At 38.4% G+C, this 23,948-nt stretch overlaps 3 protein-coding genes across 3 annotated transcripts in view; 2 read left to right on the top strand and 1 right to left on the bottom strand.

Annotated features, from left to right (window-relative positions):
* The window catches only part of LOC134816898 (transitional endoplasmic reticulum ATPase-like), a 94,770-nt gene extending 78,295 nt beyond the window's left edge, over window positions 1–16,475 (bottom strand). The window contains exon 1 of the mRNA XM_063825902.1: window positions 16,446–16,475. The gene's annotated coding sequence lies outside the window, so the exon portion shown is untranslated. The remainder of the gene's footprint in view (window positions 1–16,445) is intronic.
* Window positions 16,476–22,287: 5,812 nt separating this feature from the next.
* LOC134816598 (large ribosomal subunit protein P2-like) lies at window positions 22,288–22,725 on the top strand. The gene has a single exon (XM_063825528.1). It carries the CDS (start codon window positions 22,327–22,329, stop codon window positions 22,663–22,665), a length of 339 nt encoding a protein of 112 aa, XP_063681598.1. The 5' UTR covers window positions 22,288–22,326; the 3' UTR covers window positions 22,666–22,725.
* A 749-nt stretch (window positions 22,726–23,474) lies between these two features.
* Window positions 23,475–23,913, top strand: LOC134816855 (large ribosomal subunit protein P2-like). The gene has a single exon (XM_063825854.1). The coding sequence runs from the start codon at window positions 23,543–23,545 to the stop codon at window positions 23,879–23,881; it is 339 nt and encodes a 112-aa protein (XP_063681924.1). The 5' UTR covers window positions 23,475–23,542; the 3' UTR covers window positions 23,882–23,913.
* The last annotated feature ends 35 nt before the right edge of the window (window positions 23,914–23,948 follow it).

The following is a 23,948-nucleotide window of genomic DNA, read 5'->3' as shown; positions in this document are numbered from 1 at the left end:
TAGTGTTCAAGTTTATGCAGGAGTTTATCGTGCTCAATTGTGTCAAATGCTTTACTTAGATCAATAAATATTCCAATTACATGATTTTTCTGTTCAATCTCATTAAGTATTTTATTGACAGAATAGTTTACGGCATGAGATGTTGAGTGTTGTTTTCTAAAACCAAATTGTCGATCATAAATCACGTTCATAGCACTGAGGTAATTATATAACCTATTATAAATTATTTTTTCAAGTATTTTGCCAAATATCGGTAATGTAGAAACAGGTCGATAGTTATCAAGGCATCGTGAGTCTCCTTTTTTATAAATTGGTGTAATAGAGCCCGTTTTAAGCTTGTTTGGAAAGACCCCATTGTCCAAGAACCAATTAAAGAATCTAGAGATATGACCAGACAGATAATTTACACTCTTTTTCAAGACTTTAACAGAGATATCACTTGCCTTCCCATTTTCAAGGCTACCAATAATTTTACTTATCTCTTCCTCGTCACAGGGGCTGAGAAAAAAAGAGTTCACTATTCTTTCTCTGCCCTTGAGGTATTGTTTAAACTTCGTTTTATTGAAATTGCCATCAGTTACCGTACGAGATGGTACAGAAGATTGAACTTTTGAATTAAGATTACGAGCAATAGACGAGAAGTAGATGTTAAATCCGTTGGCAATCTCACGGCGTTCAGTTACAATTCTACCATCAATTAAGAATGATGCTTTTATATCTTTTTTAGATTTACCCCTGAGTTCGTTGATCAATTCCCAGGTTTTTTTAATATTTCCTTTAGCAAGTTCAAATTTTTTCCCATAGTGGGCTTTTTTCGCAGATTTTATAGCTTTGTTTAAGATAGAACGATACTCCTTATACTTAAGATATAAAGTTTCCTCACCTAATGGGTTGATTTTGGTACACGAAGCCTTCCATCGCTTGTAGTGAAAGCCTTTAGTAAACACAGATTTAATTAACGCAGAAGTGATCCATGGATTCATCAATCTATTGCGTTTTGATTGAAAACCAGCAGTACAGTCCACTTTGAAATTCAGTTCGATTTTTTCGTGGACAGTTTCGACAAATTTTTCAAAACCTTCCTCATCATACGAAAAGTTCGATTGGTAGATATCCTTTCCAATATCATTAAGGAAACTTTCTATATTAGACTCACAGTAATCATACTTAGGTTTAAGTTTGGCAGTATTTGAACTCTCTTTAATATTACACGATATGAAACAGAAGATGGGGTTATGATGGGAAATCTTGGATTCAAGAATTCCAGATCCTAACACACGCTCAGTAGAGTTCACTAAAATATTATCAATTAAGCTTTCATTGCAACCCGGCTTGGCATGGGTGGCAATCGATATCAAAGGGATTAAATTGTTACTGTAGATAGTTTGTTCAAATTCAGCTATGTTTCGTCCCTGGGCCAAAAGATCAACATTGAAGTCACCTGTCAAGGCTACATTATTAGACGGTAGAAATTTCATCAACACATCAAGCTCAGCAAGTGCATCTTGAATATCACCACTAGGGGGCCTGTAAACAACACCAGCAATCTGTGGAACCTCTGTGTTAGTGATCTCAACGAAAAGTGTTTCAAGATTGTCAGAGCATTTACATAACTTTTCGATTCGGCTGTATTGGTACTGATTGTCAATATATATACCAAGGCCACTACCTTTCTTTTTCCCATCAGTTTTAGAGTTGTACTCACTGCTGTAACCATCAATTTTGTATAGATCTTTATTTTCCTCATTAATGTTTGTTTCAGCTAGCGCAATAACTGCAAATTTCTCATCATATTGACTCATATCAGTAATAAAGCTGTCAAAGTTAGATGCGTTCCCATCAATGTTGTTAAACACAATAGATATAAACGGCTTGTTATGGTTAAGTATGTTTTTTGACAGCCGGTTGAAATTTGTCATGTTATAATACCTACAGTCTTTTAGAATGTTTGAAATAGTCTCCATATCCTCGTCTCTTTCTACAGTGTTGGGATCATATTTGTCATAAATAATTGAGTTAAAAGGATTGTACCTTTGGGATTTGAAGGCGTAACACTGACTGCAGTGCCACATTTGTTTAACATGATCAAATTTAAAACTCTGTTCAGAACATTTGGCATGATATATTGTATCGCAACTCTCACATATTATGATTTTATGATGGCTTAGTACATTGCTATCACAACCTGGACATCTCTCTCTTGTAATATTGAAGTTTATTGAGGTCATATCGGTAAGATATCACCCGTACTACCCCTACTTAGGGCACTCCTATAGTCACCATTTCCACCTTTAAATCTTTCCGTGGACTGACTTCCACCACGTTGTACAATACACCGTTTTATGTTCATACAAAATATTTTCAGGCCTTCTCTCCCGAGATGAACAACATCATTGACCAATGGTGTGCCATCACGTGAGAATCTACCATACTTAGAGGGCATACATCCGTTAACAGAACCTAGTACAGAGTTATCTATAATAAACATGTTTTTCCTATTATAAACCATGTCGACAATTAAACTGTTTAACTCCCCTATACGTGAGTTAACAAACTGTGATTTGGTGGGCAAGAGTAAACTAATATGAACTTTACTATTAGGATAAAATTGCTGAATTTCACAACATTTCTTCTTAAGCTTAGCAATAAGTGTTCTAGTGGATGGTCTGTTGGAATCATCTCGAATATCATTGATTCCCGTATGTATAACAATGTTCCGAAAGGGGCCTATGTCTTTGGGAGCAGGAATATCGTCGATTTTAGCAGCCCACATTCGCTTACCGGGAACCCATTTTCCTAGAGTTCCAACATCTTTACCAAATTTAATGTACTTAGTGTTTGAGTCTCCAATTAACACTGTGCTATTTTTGTAGAAAGGCGCAATATGCCTAAAGGTAAAGCTGTACCTCACAGAAGTTTTCTCTTCAGATTCCTCGCCATCTTCTTCATTAGCGAGGGGTTCAATACCATGATTCCAGATTTCTTGGGACATTCTGGACATCACGTATACACTTCCATCTTTGAGCTTTAAGGACTTTTCAGTCGACTTATGTGTGAACTTTATTGTGCGTTCTTCACCAAGGGACACAGTGACTATTATCGATTCTGGGTCAATAAGAACCTCATTGTCGCAGTGTTGGGGGATATGGCTACTATTGCCTGTATATCTTGTAACAAGGCAAGAGTTCAGCCAGCTCTTCCTATTGGGGAGAGAGGGACGCACACAGTCCAAAAGATCTTGTATCTCCGGTGGAGTTTCCTTTGCCTGATGATAGGCTCCTGTGTACCAGTATCCATGTTCACCAAAGTAGACAACATCCCTGCTGCCACCAACCGAAGAAAAATCCGCACTATTGTCCTCCAGCAGCTTTATAAGTTTGCTGTGAAGCTCAACAGGCACTATATCTTCCTGATAAGTTAGATAAGGGTCACATGCAGGGCCTTCAGGAATTTGAGATGCAGCAAAGTGAGGAGAAGTAGTGTTAGGGGTCATAAGGATAGATTCATTGTAACGTAGTTCACCTTCATCAAAGTTCTGTGTGGACGTTGAGGGACATACATGATCATTGATCTTTTCCAATTGCACTTTGATCTGGGTCATCAGGTTGTCAACATGATCGAAAGTACTGCTGTTAGTCGGAGGTTGCTCTGTCATAGGTATATTTTTGAGAGAGTCCTTCAGGCCATCAATCTCCTGTTTGAGAGAGTTGCTGGTTGTCTCAAGAGCTGAGCCACTCTCCTTTACTTTCGTAAGTACACCCTTGATAGAAGCTATGTCTTCAGTGATATCTTCAATTCCAGTCACTAATCGTTCTGTTCTTTTGGAGTGTTCTTTGAAACAACTGTCCTCCTTGAGTATGAGGTGTTTGATATGCTCGTTGAAGAACTCTATGGTTGTTGTACTTTCTTTGAGTTCCTCATTACACTTTGATATCTTAGAAATATTGCTAAAGAATTCTGTTAACGCTTTGGATTTTTCCTCCTCCTTCAATCTTCTTGTGTAAGGAAAGATAAAGCAGTCCGGGCACTTCCAGGAAGTGCTGAGCTTCTTTAGAGAAGTTGCTGTGAGGCCAGCAAGGTTAACACAGTTAGAATGGAAGGTCTGCTTACAAGTAACACATAAGATTGCAGGGTTCTTTGACTCTACAAAGCAGGGACACTTAGAGAGTAGCGTTCCTGGGATCGATGCTGGTTCGTTGCTCTCTACATCTACAAAGTCTCCATCAGATGTTAGATCTGCATCTGGCTCTGTGTTCCTATTATGTATTCTGCTAGTGACTTTTCGGCTTAAAACAGGGCTTGAAATAGGGGTGGATCCAGCTGACTTGCACCCTCGATACGTGGAATTAAAGAGGTCCGATCTCCTGTCGAGTTTCTTGTCGGTCTTTTTCATGATGATAATGGATGCGGAGTACAGGGGTGAGCTTTGATGAGCTTCTCATTACAAGTTCTTTCGAGTTCAAGTGTCATTTGATCTTCCGAGAGCTGATCAACAAGGTCAAGGCAGAGTTGTGGACTAAATGACTTCATGGTAGTTTGAGTGCCCCTATCTACCGTACCTGTGTATAGGGGGTCTGCCAGGTAGCCCTTAGAGTCTGCGGTAGCGGTGGGCGTGCCGCTACCTGGCAGCCCGAGAGTCCGTTGAGAAGAAGTTGGAGTGTTTGTAGTGGTATCCATGGTCAGTCAGTAAGGAATCATTCACGTCGCACAGTCGGTCTTCTTATTTTTTTACCAAATATACACAATAAGGTTTGGTACTTTATCCGTACCTCCCCTTTGGCCCATCTCTTTGATGTCATCAGAATGCAACAACAACCTCTTGTTGAGGGATATCAAGCTAGACATAGCAGTACCAGCTGAAGATGAACTTGAGAGAACAGTTGTTATCCCCACCCTTTCTCAGACCTTGAATGACATCCGTAATGGTCAAGATGCAGTATCAGAAAATGCTGAAGGCAAATGGTTATGTGGGAAGTGTACAAAAGTCCTTAAGGGGAAGGATAAGGCTATTGGTTGTGAAGGTATGTGTTCCAGATGGTTCCATGATCGATGTGTGCTAAGTGAAGAGGAACAACTTAAGTTTTTTGAGGACCAGTCAACAGAACCATGGCATTGCAAAGAATGTGTTCACAGACTTCAAGAATCTATAAGATGGGGCAAGATGATAGGGGAAGAGGAGATAGGAGCAAAACTAGATGAAGTCTATACTGAGATGATAACTTGGCGCAGCAATTTATTTGAAGTTCCAAGGGGCAGAGCCGGGAAAGACTACATTGAGGAGGTGTCTAGGATTCTCAGTGAGTTTACGTATAACACAAAATGGAAACCCCTTTCCTTAAAGCTCGTCCATGTGTTCATGCCTTTGATGCTCCAGCGCCCAACACCAAAATCGAAACCCAAGCAGAACACCAAATATCTAAAGGAAAGGCTTAAGTTGTGGGAAGACGGTGAAATTGATGCAATTATGAAACAATGCCATCAAATTCAGGCTCATCGGGACAAAAAGCAAAAAGACAGGGTCATGAATCATAAGAAAGCTTTCTGCAGATTGATGCTACAAGGGCGAGTCCAGAAAGCCCTTAAGTACATCAATGATGAAGAAAAACTTAGCAGTGGTGTACATAATCTTACACAAGCAGTAATTGATGAGCTTAAGAAAAAGCACCCAGAAGCTAGCCCTGAACATCCGGAGGTCATGCTAGAGGTCAAATCAGAGCTTCCTGATCAAGTAATTTATGAAAGTATTGATGCTGACCTGATTCAGAAAGTGGCAAAAGATCTAGATGGGGCAGGAGGTCCAACAAAGATAAGTGCCCATATTTTCAAGCATATGATATGCTCAAAATTCCACAGCACTGAATCAGATAAGCTTGCCCAGACAGTAGCTGATCTGACTAAAAAGCTCTGCACAGAACAAACTCCATCTAGCTACCTAAAAGAGTTTGTTGCAGGAAGACTTATACCCCTTGACAAAGAGCCTGGCTCTATAGTTCCTGCCATAAGACCTATAGGAATTGGAGAAGTCCTTCGAAGAATCGTTGCCAAAGCAGTCACAAGAATACTCAAGTTGGACATCCAAATGGCTGCTGGGAGTCTTCAAACATGTTCAGGGACAGAGTCGGGCATAGAAGCTGCTATTCACGGAATGAAAGCAGTTTTGGAGGACGAAGACTGCGAAGCAGTGTTGTTGATCGATGCCAAGAATGCTTTTAACTCCCTCAATAGAAAGGTAGCACTAAACAACATAAGAGAACTGTGTCCATCTCTTCATTGCTTCCTCCAAAACTGTTATCAAGATTCAACAGATCTATACATAGTGGATGAAAAGGGACAGCTTGAAATCATCAAGGGAGAAGATGGTTCAACCCAAGGCAACCCAGCAGCCATGGCTAAATATGCAATATCAATAAGACCATTAATGGATGACATCACCAGAAACCAAGACCATGTGCTACCAACTTCACTACACATCTCGACAGCAAAGCACAGCGCAGCTTGAGCTGGTGATCTTTCATCGCTCCTCAGTATGTGTCCTAGCATCTTCCACCTAGATAACTCAGCACGCTCAGACATAGGGGTAGAGTTACTCTGACATAGGGGTAGAGTTACTCAGACATAGGGGTAGAGTTACTCTGTAGAGTTACTCATAGTATTAGTGTTTGCAATTTTTAATACGTTTGTTTAAATTCGCTAATGGATTAAAACTGATAAGAAGACCGACAAGTCAATTTGACTTTTGGGACATATAATCTTACAAAGGATCACGTTTAGGTTCTAAATTATTTTAAAATTGTTGACATTTGTAAGATTGACATGTTTGATAATAATAACAGTATGAAATCACAAGCTCATTGTCACTACTGGCTAAGTGCAAAGAGGCGCTCCTACTAAATCACTCGCCCAAATTTTAAGAAAATTCTTGTGAAAAGGCCCTTTAGGCATGAAAGTGATATTAATCGGTGTATTTTTGGACGCTGATTCCGAATCACCCCCCATGACGTAGGGTTAAAATGCTTCCCTGGAGAGTTACGGGAAAAAAAACCGTTTTGGTCACGTGACAGGCTAGTTAAACGTGAATTCGATTGTTTAGGGCTCGGGTTAGGGTTGGGGTTGTGGTTAAGATTATGGATAGCTTCGGGGTTATAGTTAGGGTTAGGGTTGGGATTAGGGTTTATGTAAAACCGTTTTGTACGGCTGCAAAACCAAAAAAACCAATTAAGTCACGTGAAATTTTTGGGCGAGCGATTTAGTAAGAGCCGCAAAAAGGGGAGAAAAAGATTTTATAAGCTAGAGAGGTTCAAGGTAAATCGTTTAATAGAATCGTCGAAAACTTGTGACCGCGAGTTGACAATAAATTGTGTAAGTGTAGTTTCATTTTTTCAAGCCGCTTGGCTCAAACGGAGTGCATCATGATCCAGTTTTTAGAATATAAAGTGGTTAACTATAAATAAAAGTACATTTTCTGTATCATGTAGCTATATAATTTACATGCTCACATCACAACAACAAGCGGTTCAGGCCATCACCCAACAAACACTCCCTGAACCAATTCATATTTGATTTTATTCGTAATATCAGTCGACGCTCGATTTTAGCACCCTCAAGTATTAATGGTAATTTGGGCGCGCGTCGTGCTATATAATCATTGTGGAAAAATACAAAGTTGAAGGTATACGCTACATATTTATTGTAGGTTTATAACCTACCAGGACTTGTAGCGCGATGCGTTACTGTGCCGCGCCGCGCACTTAATAAGGCTTCTCACTGGCTAGATCGGCGAGATGCGCTACTGTGCCGCGCCGAGCTGCCATGAATTGACATCGTCAATTAAACCAGGACGCGCGCCGAGTTGGACTTGTTGACGGTAATATTTGGAACAAATATTTTACGAGTATCACCCGTTAACATATTTATAAAAATTGAATTACAGCAATAACGGATTCAATCAAATAAAGTTATATTTTACTGGGCCGCGCTCAGCCTGTCATTCCGCCAAATCTTTATTCGGTTATGTTAATTAACATAATAGCCTGGGGTCCTCAGGTAAAGTTATATTATGTATAAATGCGTTTTGTACATTATGATGACATGAGTAATTTTTGTATCACGTGATGACCCCCACTGTCGCTTCACTTTAGCCGGGAGCCGCGCACTTCGTGCGCGGCGGGTCATACAACGTAAGACAAAGTAATTTGTAATCGCAAATTGGACGTTGCCACATTAATGCGTTACTCGCATTGACAATTGAATTATCATGCTATGCTTGCTTCAATTCGAAGAGATCATATATGACGAACAATGCAAAGCTACAATTAATGTAAATATATGAGCTGGAAAGATCGAAAGGATTGACATTGCTAATCCAACATCCAAGTGATATAAAATTTTAATAAATTACTTATATTATATTACCCGGGGTCCTCAGACATTTGTGTTTGTAAAAAATATGGTGGAATAATAGGCTGAGTGCGCGTCGCCCAATAAATAAATTACAAAAATGAAAACATTAAACCGATAAAATGATTACTGGGTGCCGCTCAATCTGCCATTTGTTATTTTGCCAGGCTGTACTGTGCCATATTTTATAATTTATGATATTTTAAAAATGGTGTGTAGTGTAATGTTTATGAACATTTTACTAAAGCTTTGTAGCGCGATGCACTACTGGGTCGCGCGCGCATCAAATAATGCTTCTTGCAACCACAGATCGGCGAGATGCACCACTGTGTCTCACCGAGCTGCGAAGGATTGACATCGTGAATCAAACTAAAGCTTGGTCTCCCTAGAAGCAAATAAAATGATTAAAGAACGGTGATTTATCGGAAACAATTAATACCCGATTGTTAACAAATTGAAACTTTGTTTGTACATTGTTGTTAGAAAAATATCTCAAAGGTCAATATTTAACATTCATCCAGATTTAAAAAATAATTTAATGTGTGATACTCGTAAAATAGTTGTCTCAAATATTAATTGTTGACGAGTCCAACTCGGCCGTCGACGAGTCCAACTCTGTGCGCGTCTTGGTAGATTATAAACTTACATATAATATATAATATATAATGTGATAGGTTATTAATAATAAAAACTGATTTAACATTTAAGATCTTTGTGGTCGCTTAATCCGCGGCGCGCATTTGAAATATTCGTTTGCATTACAACATACAAAATAATTGATAATGCTGAGTCTTAGAATCGAGCGCTAGTTGCTCGATTCTTTCAGTTCGTAGCTATGCTTTTCAAATCCACCCATTAATATGCTAAAGGGGTGGATATGTATCTCTTCGCCACAACTCATTGAGGGATGTGATAGCAGAGCTTTTAGAAACTGCATGCTGGCTGTAAAGATGTTACCACTGAACCTCTCCTCATTCCTGTCAACGGGAGAGAACTTCCTGCAGGGGCCAACAAAGCAGATGGAGCTAGATTAGATGTTAGTGCTAGGAGTGTATGGAACCCATTGGAAAGGGCATTTTTAGATGTAAGAGTATTTCATGCTCAAGCTCCTTCCAATAAGGCTCTAGGATCTCCAACCACTATGTACAATAGCCACGAGAGACAGAAAAAGAATTTATACAATAAAAGGATTGTAGAAGTGGAACATGGGACGTTTACACCGATAGTCCTATCAACCACTGGGGGTATGGGAAGGGAAGCTAATAAGTGTTAACTTTAAATGGATCACTATGCAATGAAACACACCAGTTGTTACAAGTAATTATCAAACCCCACAGACAACATGTTTGTGGTACATTCTGAAATAGAACACAATTAGTATATATTATATCGACTATCATAAATATATAAACCAAATATATAGCAATTCACAATCTCCCGTTCTTTCTTAAAAAGGCTTTGAAAGATTTAAAATATTAAATATAAAATAAAGGTGTCACAAGAAAGACTATAATCTTTCTAAATATAACTTCCCTCTTTGTGGATACATGCACAACATGTAATAGAAAATCGTTTTAAACGAGCACATTATATAAATCACAAATACCAATATATTCACTCTTTTAACTTCTTTAAGTTTCAAATTATTAAGATTATTAAAATCCTTCACACACAATATTAAAAACTTTGAATACAATGTTTATTATTGGAATACAATTCTAAACAGTTCATTGTCAAATTCTCCTGACGACAATACCTCCCGTAGCAGTGAAGTTGGAGCTCCAGCTTTAGTCAAACAATCTGCAAGCTGTTTCTTTGTTGAAATCCAACGAACTGTCATTTCACTATTGTTCACTCGCTGTCTCAGGCAAGCTATTGGTATCCTCAATCCCTTGTCATCAACATTTTTCGAGGTTTGGATGGCATCATGTAGAGACTTGCAATCAGTCATTACAATGACATCAAGTTTTCCAGATAACATGATCTCACTCAGCTGAGCTTGGATCAACTCACATGTTTCCACTGCTTCGATCATTGCCCAACTCTCCGCTGCTAAAGTACTTTTACATACTCTCCGGATTTTTCTACTTGATTGAAATAAATTTTCGTGCACATACAGAATGAATGGTTAATAATTTAATATATATGTAGACCAAGCTCTGTGCACGGGATGCTTCCTGGAAGAATCCAGTTCTTTTAGCGGGGCACCCTACCTAAAGCCAAATTGAGATATAATAATCATATTCCTAGAGAAATAATCAGAAATCGAATACCAATCAAATAATATGATATATATGAGTAGTAACCATATTTACTATGCAAAATGCCCCAACCACATAGTGTAAATTTATATAGAATTCAAATTCCATATCATCATTAAACCTCAATACCTAGTCAATATAATAGCCCAAGCAAAATTAAATAACTTCTTATATACCTTACTGTCATACTACAAATTAATTAAACATTTGAAATCTGTTGACCAGAGAATAAATTTCTAAGCCTAATGCAAGTGAAATAATTTAGATGCAATATAAAATGCCTAATGTGAGTATCATTTGTCAATGTCCTTGTAAAAAAGTCTGTACAAGAGATATGAGTAACTAATATAGAAGAAAAAACAGGAAGTTGTCGTCTGTTGTAAAATAAATAAAATATCTAGAATATAAATTAGAATATAAAATAACATTCATTCAATGTGTCGTCAATAAACTGTACAATTATCAAATGTTAAAACTGGGTGATTACAGTCACCAAAAAAAAATACTAAGTATGATAAGTTAATAAATTAAATGTGGTCTATAAAACTACCACTAAGTATAATAGGTCAATAAATTAAAAGTGGTTTATAAAACTACCACTGTGGGAACCCCTTCTCCAGTTAAAACATGTCAGTCATGTGCAAAATCAATCAGAATGGTAAGGTGGTAAAAAAGGGAATATCTTTTCGATACATCAATTATATATGCCTCAGATTTAAAAGAATTAGAAGTTACTTAGTTATCGGCGACTATGATTGCAGTGTAAAATTTGTCATATGAATTGTCGACGGTATAATTAGGGTCTGTTGTTATAGATGATAGTAGCTGTTTCTTATAAGAATCACTAAAGCTTTTAACATCGGGCAGATTTCGTAGATCTGTTGGAACATTATTCCAACATTTTGCCCCCAAGTATTGAAAGTTTTTATGTGATGTTGATCTATTGACATAAAGGTTGCAGCTTTCGCCGCTCCTACTACCTCCTGATATGTAACTAAATTTGTTCATAAAGTTTGTAGGACAATTGTCATGGATGATTCTAAACATATAATTTGACAGATGGAGTTGTCGTCTAAGATGGAGTGGTAACCATTTCATGTCTCTATAAACATTAAGGCTGCTCTCTGTTTTTGGAACGTTGAGAGCTATTTTGGCTACCTTTTTGTACAGAGTGTCAAGTTCAGCAAGTTTTGTCTTGCCAGCTCTACAATAGATCGTGTCTAAATAATCGAATTGTGGCAACATGAGTGCATTGGCAAACATTTTCCTATATTTAATGGGTAGCAGTGCTTTACTTCTATACATGGCACCAATTCTCTTCATGACCTTCCTAATAATATAATCTACATGGCTTTTGAAGTTTAATTTACTATCTAGAATGAGGCCAAGATATTTTGTCTCTTTGCACTCCTTGATTGTGAAAGTTACCTCATTACAATCAATGGTTATTTCATCATGTTGGTCAACAGAATCAAACAATAGGAATTCAGTCTTCTTTTCATTGAGTGATAATTTATTAACACTGAGCCATTTAAAGATTGTCATAAGTTCTATTTTCATGTTTATAAATGTGCTTCTGCAGGTTTGATCAAAGAATAGTGCACCATCATCTGCAAATAGAAAGGGCTTAGATAGGTTACAGGCATAAATGATGTCATTTATGAAGATACTGAATAATATAGGCCCAATGATGCTTCCTTGTGGTACACCACTCAGAACTTCTAAAAATGAGCTTAGATTGCCATTGATCCTAGTGCATTGATATCTACAAGATAAGAAGTTCTTAAACCAGGTTAAAGCAATGCCACCAATTCCATAATATGCCAATTTTTGAAGCAATATTTCATGATTCACTGACACTGTGTCAAAGGCCTTCTTAAGATCAAGAAAGATGATTCCTGGTTTATAAGACTTAGATTTACTCATATATATTTCGTCCATCAGATCGTACATCAGATAAGTTGTGGAGTGATTTTTCCGAAAGCCATATTGATGCCGGATGAAAAGTTTGTTCTCTTCCATGTAATCAGTGAGTTGCTTGCCGACAAAGTATTCTATAAGTTTTCCTACAAGTGGAAGGATGGATATTGGCCTGTAATTATTAGGATCATCTTTCATTCCTGCCTTATGGATGGGAGTTACTCTAGCTTTTTTACAAAGGGTTGGTACAACACCTGTATTAAGGCTCAGATTGACAATGTGGGTCAGTGGCTCAACTATGTGTGGTACAGCTTGCTTAAGTAAAAATAGAGGCACATTGTCATATGAGGCCTTGTCATTCTTGAGCGTTTCGACATACATTAGGATATCAGTTTCATTTATTTCTTGGAATCTATCAAATGAGATATTAGAAGTTCTAGGAGGTAAAAAATCAGTAAAACTAACTCTTTCAATATTGGGGGCCTGATTTTGTAATCTTGATCCAACATTTGCAAAATGAAAGTTAAATAGCTCAGGATCATTCTCATTGATAGTTTGACAATTAGTTGTACCAGGGGTCATATTTGATGCCAGTTTGATAGTTTTCCATATCCCTTTAAGATCATTCTTGGCACTTTTAACTTGTAGATCATCGATTACATTAGCCTTTTTGCAGGTTTTAGCTAATTTATTTCTAATATTTCTCTGAATCTTGTAGCAATCCCAGGCCTCATTACACTTTATACATTTGCTACATGTACCACATTTATTGCAATTTCCATTGTCTCTCTTATCCTTCTTTTTACGGAATTTCTTTAGAAGAAAATGTGTATGATTAATGGCATATAAAAGTTCAGTAGAAGGTTTATGTATGAACTTTTCATGCCTTTCTATGGTCTTGCAAGGGAAGAAGGTTGCATATGCCTGTTCAATATGATGACAAAGGCCAGCTGTGATAGCTTCAACATCTGTACTTTCCAATAGTGGACTGTAATCAGAACAGGTGTCTAGATAGTCTAAGAATTGTTTAACATTACGTTTACAATGATTTCTAATTTCAACCTTCTCAAATTTAGGAGCTATAGGTACTTTACAATCTATCTCACACATAATAGCTTGATGATCTCCAATACGTTCATCAAGAACATAATTAGAAGATTGGACAAAATCTGCATAACAGTTAGTGAATATTACATCAATAGTAGTCTGGGTAACATTGTCTCCACGTTTAGCAACTCTAGTTATCCCTTGAATGGTTTGAACTAGATTGTAACATCTCAAGGTCATATCTAATTTTTTGTACTGGGTGGATGAGATATTATTCTGGTCAATGTTTATATCCCCAATCCAGATAACCTTTTTCCCATTCAATTTTTTCATGCAAAAATGAATGTATTCAATAAAGTTATCAACACTGCAATAATTTCCAGAGCGATAGAAGCAGCAAACATTGATCTTGCTATTCTTAAGCTTCACCCATAATGCTTCAATGTTATCAAGCTTACTATCCATAACTAATTCTGTGTAAGCTAGTTTTTTGTTTATCATTAAGCCACAACCACCCCTAGAACTGTTTGGCCTGTCGCATCGCATAAGGTTGAAGGAGGAAGGAATATTTATGGTGTGTGTGTCAATAGTATCATTAAGATTCATCTCATTTAGGGAAAGTATGTCTAATTTATGATCTCTAATAAGTTGGGAAAGTTCATTACTTTTAGCTAAATTGAGAAGCCCTCCTTGAATGTTACAATGACCAATGCAGAGGTTGTGAAACCTATCAGCTGCATTATTAAAATTTGTCATCTTGTGAATCTTATTAATTCACAATGGAATGAATAAAAGTTGTAAAGTTGTGTTTAAACTAAAAAACAGAATAAAAGCAGGTTGTATTTGTCTGGATGTCGTACTGTAAAAATAAAACTGATGGTAGGAGTGTTATGTCAGTATTCAGCAGTATTCTAATGGTGTGCATGATACTTCAAGTGCCTTGCTAATTTAACTATGCCATAATCATTGAGATGGACATTATCCTCTCCATAACTACTAAAAATGACGATTTTCTAAAGCCTTTCTTATCACTAAACAAGAAACGATTTGTCTCGGTTGAGAGCAGTTTTACATAGGTGTATTTTCTTTGCAGATTTGATATACACTCATTGATATCAGTTATAACCTTGTTTCTGGAGAAACTCTCCCGAGGTAATAAGTTAACAATTTTAATATCAGCTCCAGGTGCCCACTTGTGAAGGAAAAGTACAAGTTTTTCAATACAATTGTTTGTAAAGTCAAGAGCTCTAGCATCACCAGAAAAACTATCAGGGCACAGAAGTTTAGTCCTCATGTTGCGAGGGCTGTTCAGGATAGAGTCCACGTCATTTGTACCACACATAAGTACAATGCTTTTCACATTATTGGTATTAAGAGTGTCTTTTCTTACATCTGATTGAAACCGTTCATTGATTGCATTGGCTGTGGCACCAGGGTAGCTGAATACATGTGCCTCATGATGTTTGGACGATAGCTTTTCTCCCTCTAATTTGGAGAACATACTAGAGCTAATGTAGACACACAAAGATTTACCAGAATGTTCTATTGATCTAGTCTTAGGGGCCGAGGGTTCAGTGTTCTTAACTTGACTGGAAACATCAGACAGAGTAGATAAGGTTGCGCTGCCATCAATTAGGCGCAGAGTAATGCTTATTCTCATGGTTTCAGACTTGTCCTGGATGAGGCTGTGTTCAAAGCTGGTCTGGGATTGTCTGGTCATATTCATTATGTCACCATGGGAGAGGGTGAGGTCAGCAATATGAGCTCTAAGTTTGGATCTGAAGCTTAGGACTCTAGTAGCCCCTAAAGAGATGGTGGAGATCATGGAGCCTGGTGAAATTGACCTCTCGTCATCCGAGTGAAAGGGAATTCCTTGCTGACCATTTCTATACTTGGTAATCATAGGACTATTGAATTTCAATTTTGGGAACTGTGAGCGTAAGCGTTCTAGAATAGACTTTAGGTATGGATTGTCTGCTACTGGCCTTGTGTTATGAAAGCCTCCATTGTAAGCGTAGGGAAAGTCCCCGTAATATGCAACTGCCCTATTCTCAAACTTATGAGTATAGTGGGTTTCTATATCTAACTTGGCAGTGTCAACAAACTGAAAAACTCCTCGACTCAAATCTTGGTATGGATTGATAGAGTTGCTCACATCATTGTCACCATTTACAGAGTGTTTGGGATTTTCCAAATTGATAATTTCTGCTGAATGTTCACTGTCTTCTGCTAATTTGGATAGCTCTTGGGTTAACTCAGAAACAAGATGCGAGGATGACCTATTACTGAGGGGAACATTGATAGACTGTTCACAGTGATCAGGTACCTGGGGCAACACAGGGATAAGTGAACCATCGCTGAGGGGAACTTTGAGTGCACTGTCACTTTCTGATAATTGTTTATAGAGAAAAGAAATTTGCCGACGAAGACTATCATTCTCTCTTAATAGAGTTAAACAATTTGAACATTTATCAGTAGGACAAGAGCCGTTGCTGGGGAATTTAACAGAATTCCCTCGATATCTCAGATTGTAATGTCTTGAGCCAACTGGTATTCTAGATATAGTTTATCACAAAAAGATGCTACTGTTCGAAATTTAGTTAATGATTACAGTACCTTTGTAGCACTCCGGAGGATAAGGATAAGTGATGTCTGATAATCTTTAGGTGATAGATGGGAGTAAACTGCTTTAAAAACCGATGTCTGATAGTCCTTAGGATGTCTTTAAGATAACTTTATCGTGCAACAACCATTTACATTGACATACAACCTGTAATGGTCGTTACATTTACCGAGGCATTAGTTCCCACTGGGGGTCCTCAATAAATGTATTTAATTGTAGTTGTGAAAATAGTTTAAAACTGCCATGTAATGGGGCAAGATTTTCCTGTAAGCGAAACAAGGAAAATTATGAAGCCTCCCTGAGAGCTACCATCCTTCAAGGTTCCATACGATGCATCACAGAAAACCACTAAGACTGACTCAGGCAACAGTAGTTTCTTAAACCTGAGTGTTAGAGGATTCTTTTCTAAGAACTTTACTGTTTTGTTTACCATTTTCAAATCTGCGATGGTCCCTTCAGTCACAGAATTACTAGCAAAACATGTAGCATAAGCTACATCTGGCCGTGTCTGTGTTGATACCCACAACAACTGTCCGCACACAGTTCTCAGTTGTTGCTTTTCTTTCTCGTTGATTGGGAGCGTATTTCGATTCACTCGGGTGGGGTCGATCTCTATTCTTGAAATCTGGTCTGCATACCCCAGTTGTGATACCAGAATTCCAGATTGTGTTTGCTTTACATCAAGACCAGTATAAGCAAATTCAACTTCGACCTCCGTACTTAGACGAAACTTCTTCTTCAGTTCCCCAATAACTTCCCTTTCAAACTTCTTGCTTCCACTGAACATCAGATCGTCAACATGCACAGCAATGATACCCTCGAGTTTTCCTTCATCATACCAGAACATGAATGACTCATCATATGACGATACCACAACATTTAACTTCACTAGAGTATCACGAAGCTCAACATACCACATTCTAGGTCCGTCTACTAACCCGTAAATACATTTGTTCAGTTTCCAGATTTTTCTCGTTTCAGCTTCCTTCGGAGGAATAATGAAGACATCTCTTGAAATCTTCTTGCCTTGCAAGAAGGCAGCCTGAACATCGATGTGTTGTAACTTCCAACTTTCTGTTGCAACTATTGTAAGGAGCACTAGCAGTCTTATAGAGTCCCTGTTACATGTTGGGGAGTCCTTTCGTATGTTGCTACTATTTTCTTGATAACCAAGTGCCACTAAACGAGCTTTAACAGAACCTTCTGCTTTCTTTGTAATTACCCAACGAACACCAACATTGGACTGTTCGTTTGCATCAACTTCCACGTAAACCTTGTTTACTTTGAACTTCTCAAGCTCTGCTAGCTTGGCATCTACAACTGCTTGGTCATACATACTCACACTGGACAGCAACACCTCTTCTTCTGTTTCTGGTGACAGGTCATCTCTCCAATTCACAGCAAGCTCATACCAATCCACACATTGGATGCTCTCCTCACCATCAAGTTGAATATTTACACAGTTTTTGTAACTGCCAGTTGATTTTCCCGCACGGCTATGGATATAAGCTTTATGCCAGATCTCACCATCCTCCTCTGGATACTTTGGAAGAAACTCCACGTGACTTCTTGCTTTAGGAAGTCCTGATTTGTGCTGAGGTCTGATTGTTGCTGTTGTCTCACTTTGAGGCAGTGTTTCTGTTTCTGGTACAGAAACTGCTGTTTCCATAGAGCAAGATGGTTGATCCTCTAGGAAATTTCTCTGCGTCTCTAATGGGGATTTTGGTGAACTTGATACAATACTCGGGTTAGGTTGCCCAACAACTGACTCTGAGGTAATGGGATATCCTGTTGTTGTATCCCTGGTTAGATGACATGCACTGCACTTATAATACTGATTTCCATGCTTTAAAATATATAAATGAGTAATGTCTCTCCCCAGTATAACACCTGGCCCACTCCATTTTGCAGATCCTTTTCTCTTGTACATCACCTTTTCACCGTTGCTATAATACTCATCATTGCTTGTCCGAACTTGGCTTTGCAGAGCTCTACGTATCTTGTTGCTACTTTCACACTTTGCAAATGCTTGCCTTGCACTGTGCATTGCATTAACATTATCAGCCACGGTTTTACTCACTGTTGTTTCTTCTAAAGCTGGCAGTCTATCATCGATGACATTCGGAAGTGAAGGGTTACGGCCCATTGTCAACTGATTTGCAGAAAACCCACCAAACATCTGCATGGAGTTTTTCGCACTTAGTGCTTAACACAATGCAACTTCCCAGTTGCATTTTGAATCTTCCTTAGTTTTTACCATCATCTCTGTCAGCATCTTATGATGACGTTCTACAATCCCATTGCTCCAAGGGCTCTCGGCAGCTGAATTTTGCACATCCACATTGAATCTTTGACACATCTCAGTAAACTCCTCATTGGCGAACTCTCCACCATTATCAGCCATGAATTTCTTTGGATTTCCAAAGATGGATATCCATCCAGAGCAAATTCCTTGGATGATTGTCTCTTTCTTCTTATTGTAGATTATTCTAGCTGCTGAATATCTTGTCACCGAATCAATCATATGCAAGATATACACATTAGGAGTGCCAGGAACATTCTTAAGGTCCATTGCAACACATTCGTTGAACACCTTTCCTCTTGGGAGACCCACCACTGGTCTTGACTTGGGTTTCTTGTACATCAGACATATTTTACAACTGCTGGATACCTCATCAATTGCTTTCATGTATTCTGGTCTCTTAAATCCTGCAGTTTTCAGCAATGTTTTCAGTTTATCACTAGGAGGGTGTGAGAATTGTTTGTGGATTTTTTCCACTTTCCTCCTAATCTCCTTTTCGTCAGTACCAAACAAACCTTCTTCGCTGATTGTCATCACCAGATGTGGGGTCTTTCGATCTGGCGGCCCAATGGTCATGCGTCTTTTATTACAAAGAGGAACGCAATAGTGCTTTGATTTAGTTTCAAACAAATCAACACAATCTCCACTGAATCTCATTGTATCATTTGTGAAATCCAACACAGCACCAGCTCTCTTTAACGATGCTTTACTGAGAAGCAACGGCAGTTCTTTCTCAACAATGTTTGCTTCTATCCGAACATCTGTCTTTCCTATTCGCCCAGTGATGATAGTCTTTTCTGTGGAAATGACTTCGAGTCCATCCCCAAATCTAAAAGGCGTCGAGCAAGGTTCACTAACCATCATTTTCAGTTGTTTTTCTTCCAGAGTTTCTCTGTAGTGATTCACCCAGTTCCTACCAACAACTGTCTTTGTACATCCGGAATCAATAACTGCACATGCTAATGACTCATATACAAGAGAACCAAGGTTCGTATCACTCATCAGGCACTCTTCAGGAATCTCAACAACATCTTCAGATTCAGACACCACCATGAATGTTAAGAATGCACCCTCTGCTTCCATGGCCGTAACATTCTCAGCACCATCTTGTGCGAAATACTGTGCATTATCTGTTGAACTTGAAGAAGCTCTGTTCTTGCTTGTGCACCATCTTGCAATATGGTTTTTATCGCCACAAGCATAGCATCCAGTATACGCACTCTTTTGTCGATTATACGGATGATGATGATTCCCACGTCCTCTTGACATCCTTCTGTAGTTTCCTCGTCCACCTCTTGGGGTTGAGTTGTATGTATAGTTACATTCCTCATGTTCCACCTTCACTGATATTGACGCAGGCGGTGTGGAAAGGTTCGATTGGACGGAGAAGATTTTCCCGATCGTTTCACACATATCTTTATAAGTAAGATCCTTTACAGTTGCCAAAGCGAGATCATATTTTTCTGACGGAAGGTTAGCGCTGTTAAGGAATCTGTAGGCCAGGACTGCTTCAGGAAGAGTGATTTTGTGTCTCCTGAGATCCGCTAGCAACTTCTCAAACTCAGATATGTAACTCTGTAGAGACAACCCTTCTGGTCTCACATATTTTTCAAACTTACCGTAAACTCGGTAACAGGTTTGAGCTGAGTCCTCTAAATAGATTTTGTCAAGATGACTTAAAATCTTCGCTATTGCATCCTCTGCAATTAGGACATCTTTCCCCAATGATCGTACTGTATCCTTTATCTTCCCTTGTTTCAATTCTAAGAGCAACGCATTTCCTTGTCTCTTTTTCTCTAAACCCGTGAACTCTTGCCACAGCTGCAGGTCTAACTTCCAATTGCAGTAGTCCTGATCCTCACTGTATGCCGGTGGGGCTTTGTAATTACTAGTTACTCTAACTGTCTCTGGGGGTGCCATTGCGTCCTTCTCTGCTACCACTTGTTAACTTTAAATGGATCACTATGCAATGAAACACACCAGTTGTTACAAGTAATTATCAAACCCCACAGACAACATGTTTGTGGTACATTCTGAAATAGAACACAATTAGTATATATTATATCGACTATCATAAATATATAAACCAAATATATAGCAATTCACAATAAGTTCTTCAAGAAATTAGCGGTAAAACTTTCTAGGAAATCAGGTCAACGATATAGTGAGGCAATGACATTTATTAGGAAGAGAGTAAGATTTGACCTTTTGAGAACAACAGTCATAGCTCTTAGAGGAGAGAGAGGGTTAAAAAGTAGTAGTGCAGTAAAAATAGAAGAATTAGATATAAATTTGGAGCCAGTTCTTTAAACTGGCTTACTTAAAGGGTGTTTATAAATTTTATGTAGTTTTCTATTGCATTTATATTGAATTTCAAATCCACCCTTGTTGATAAAAAATTTGTTTTAGTGTAAATCGATTAAAGTTTGAGTTTGCGTACACAAGTCGGTGGTGATGTTACGGAGCCACAGTGGCCCAAGATAAACAATTGCATAATCTTAAGATCGATGGTAGACATGTTCACATGAAATTATGTTAAGTGGATGACTGTTCAAAAGCGGATCGTCTCGAGATATGTCGTTCCACGTGTACACAATTACCATAATTGATAATACAAATAATTAATTAATGTTATTTTTATACAGCACCAAAAGGTTAAATATTTTAAATTGAACCTTCAATCTTAACATTATTTTCTGATTGAATTAAATTCCTACACTTGTTTTGCTTTCGTTGAGCTCGGATTCAGATGTGAAATCGTTTTTAGTCTCCATTTCTAAACGAGATTCTGGATACTTAACTCATTTATTGCTACCAGTTGTTCATTGAACTGGAAAGCGTCTGTTTGTGACCTCAGTAAACTATTTGGTACATTTTCTTATTATCCTTTCCGCAATGTGTAATAGTGTTGTGTAGTGTAACGTTGTCGTGGACGTTACATTTAAACTTAATAATTCACATACGGTATGGTATGGTACGGTCCAGTTGGAGATTAAGGGGGCCGGCAAAATTCTCTCGAGATTGATTTTATAGTTGTTTCTGATAGAAGGGAGTGACATATATCAGCTGCTTTTGGTCCCATGGAAAAATATTGTTCCTAGTCGAAATTATCGCCAGTAGTCAAAGGTGAGCGCTTAAATGTGTCATTGTATTGCGCAAGCGATTTTCACTCCCCTCTATCAGAAACAACTGTAAAATCAATTTCGAGAGAATGTTGATGAAGACCCCTCCGGCCCCCTTTAAAACGGCACCGACCGACCTCGAACTTAACCTATTAAAAATACCGCATACAATTGAACCCTCCTTAGTTATAACTGACACATTGTCATTAATTAACATTATTTATCTACCGCTGTAGATTTGATGTGGTTTGATTGATTTCGTACGAAACTACTTGATTAGTTGATTTCTTCCTTGTATCTATTAACTTATTACACATTTGTGCTCTGCTTTAGCATCACTTGACTATTTAATAAAATTGTTTGTTCAGGCCATGACCTTATAGTCAGCCAATTGGCCATTGCTATATTATGTGTATATTGTTTGAATATTCTTTTCCTTTCTTCCTTGTATCTGTTCTGTGTTTACAGACATTCTTTCTCAGGTTTCTACTTGTATTATCTTTTAAACTGCACATTTCATTTGTGTTAAGTAAGTTCCATATTATTCAAATTGTTTGATTTTTCGTATGAGGTTTTTATGAATTGTCAAAATTCCGTTTTAACCAAGTGAATCACTTTAGGTCAAGTCCTCGTTTCGTGTCTGAAGACTTAAACATGCGTTACGTAGCTGCTTACCTGCTCGCCGCCTTGGGAGGAAATGCCAGTCCATCAGCTGATGAAATCAAGACCATCCTATCCAGTGTTGGAGTCGGTGTTGATGATGAAAAACTCGCCTTTGTCATGGCACAACTCGCCGGCAAGAGCATCGATGAGGTCGTAGCCAGTGGACTCGGCAAGTTGGCCTCTGTACCAAGTGGTGGTGGTGGTGCTGCTGCCAAATCTGGTGGCGCTGCTGCTGGTGATGCCCCTGCAGAGGTTGAGGAGGAGAAGGAGCCAGAACCAGACTCTGATGAGGAATCTGATGATGACATGGGATTCTCTCTCTTTGATTAGAAATTTCAGAATATATTTGTTTTGATCGGTTCTGTTTTATATTTATTTTAATTCACTGAAGGAGCAGTTTTATTACAAGTTGATTCAAAATGTTTCCAAAATATACTGTGCGAAATTCAAGTCCTGGCGGGGGGGGGGGATCAGGTATCAAGTGCCGGACATCACGTCGACTAAGTGTAGTTTTGGATATTTTTCACTAGACCCACCCACCCCCTTTGCGGTACTAACTGTTTTTTTGGATAATACGTAAGACACCCACCCCTTTTGCCGCCTTTTGCGGTACTAACTGTCGAAAAATCGTGGTACTAACTGTTTTTTGGTATATAGAATAAGATACCCACCCAGAAATTGATTTTTTTAAAAAGAGCTCATTTAAATTTTAAAGGAAGACTTAACAAAATTTTAAAAATTAAAAAAAAAACTTTTAAAAACCTCAAAACCCATTCCCAAAATTGAAATATAAGGTAAAATGGGTTTTTTTGGGGTTAGACACCCCCTTTAGTACCATGTACTAACTGTTTTTCTGGAAAATGGGCAGTCGACCCACCAGTTAGTACCATGTACTAACTGTGTTTTTAGAAGAAAAAATGACCCACCCACCAACGTGATGTCCGGTACTAAGTGTATGATCTCCCCCGGTCCTGGTCCAATAATAACTCCGAAGCACCAAATGAACGATAAATTTCTTAAATCTAAATGGTAGATTGTCTTATATTCCTATTGGAAATCAGTCCTCAATGGGCAGTGAAGGTGTTCGTAATTCAGTCTCTGTATGATACCTCTGTAATATTTTGAAATTTAATGTCACCCACAGCCAGTCACCCTAACTAAAACTATTTGTTAGGTAAGTCCTCGTTTCGTGTCCAAAGACTTAAACATGCGTTACGTCGCTGCTTACCTGCTCGCCGCCTTGGGAGGAAATGCCAGTCCATCAGCTGATGAAATCAAGACCATCCTATCCAGTGTTGGAGTCGGTGTTGATGATGAAAAACTCGCCTTTGTCATGGCACAACTCGCCGGCAAGAGCATCGATGAGGTCGTAGCCAGTGGACTCGGCAAGTTGGCCTCTGTACCAAGTGGTGGTGGTGGTGCTGCTGCCAAATCTGGTGGCGCTGCTGCTGGTGATGCCCCTGCAGAGGTTGAGGAGGAGAAGGAGCCAGAACCAGACTCTGATGAGGAATCTGATGATGACATGGGATTCTCTCTCTTTGACTAAATCAGATTTACCCCAATTTTAAGTTAATTTTACCCTTATTTAACAATTGTGTAGTTACTTCGAATAT

The sequence above is a fragment of the Bolinopsis microptera genome, chromosome 6 (assembly GCF_026151205.1).
Source record: "Bolinopsis microptera isolate Bmic1 chromosome 6, MBARI_Bmic_1.0, whole genome shotgun sequence".
NCBI classification, from domain to species: domain Eukaryota; kingdom Metazoa; phylum Ctenophora; class Tentaculata; order Lobata; family Bolinopsidae; genus Bolinopsis; species Bolinopsis microptera.
The sequence above is the reverse complement of the archived record's forward strand: the minus strand, read 5'-3'. Positions and strand labels throughout refer to the sequence as shown.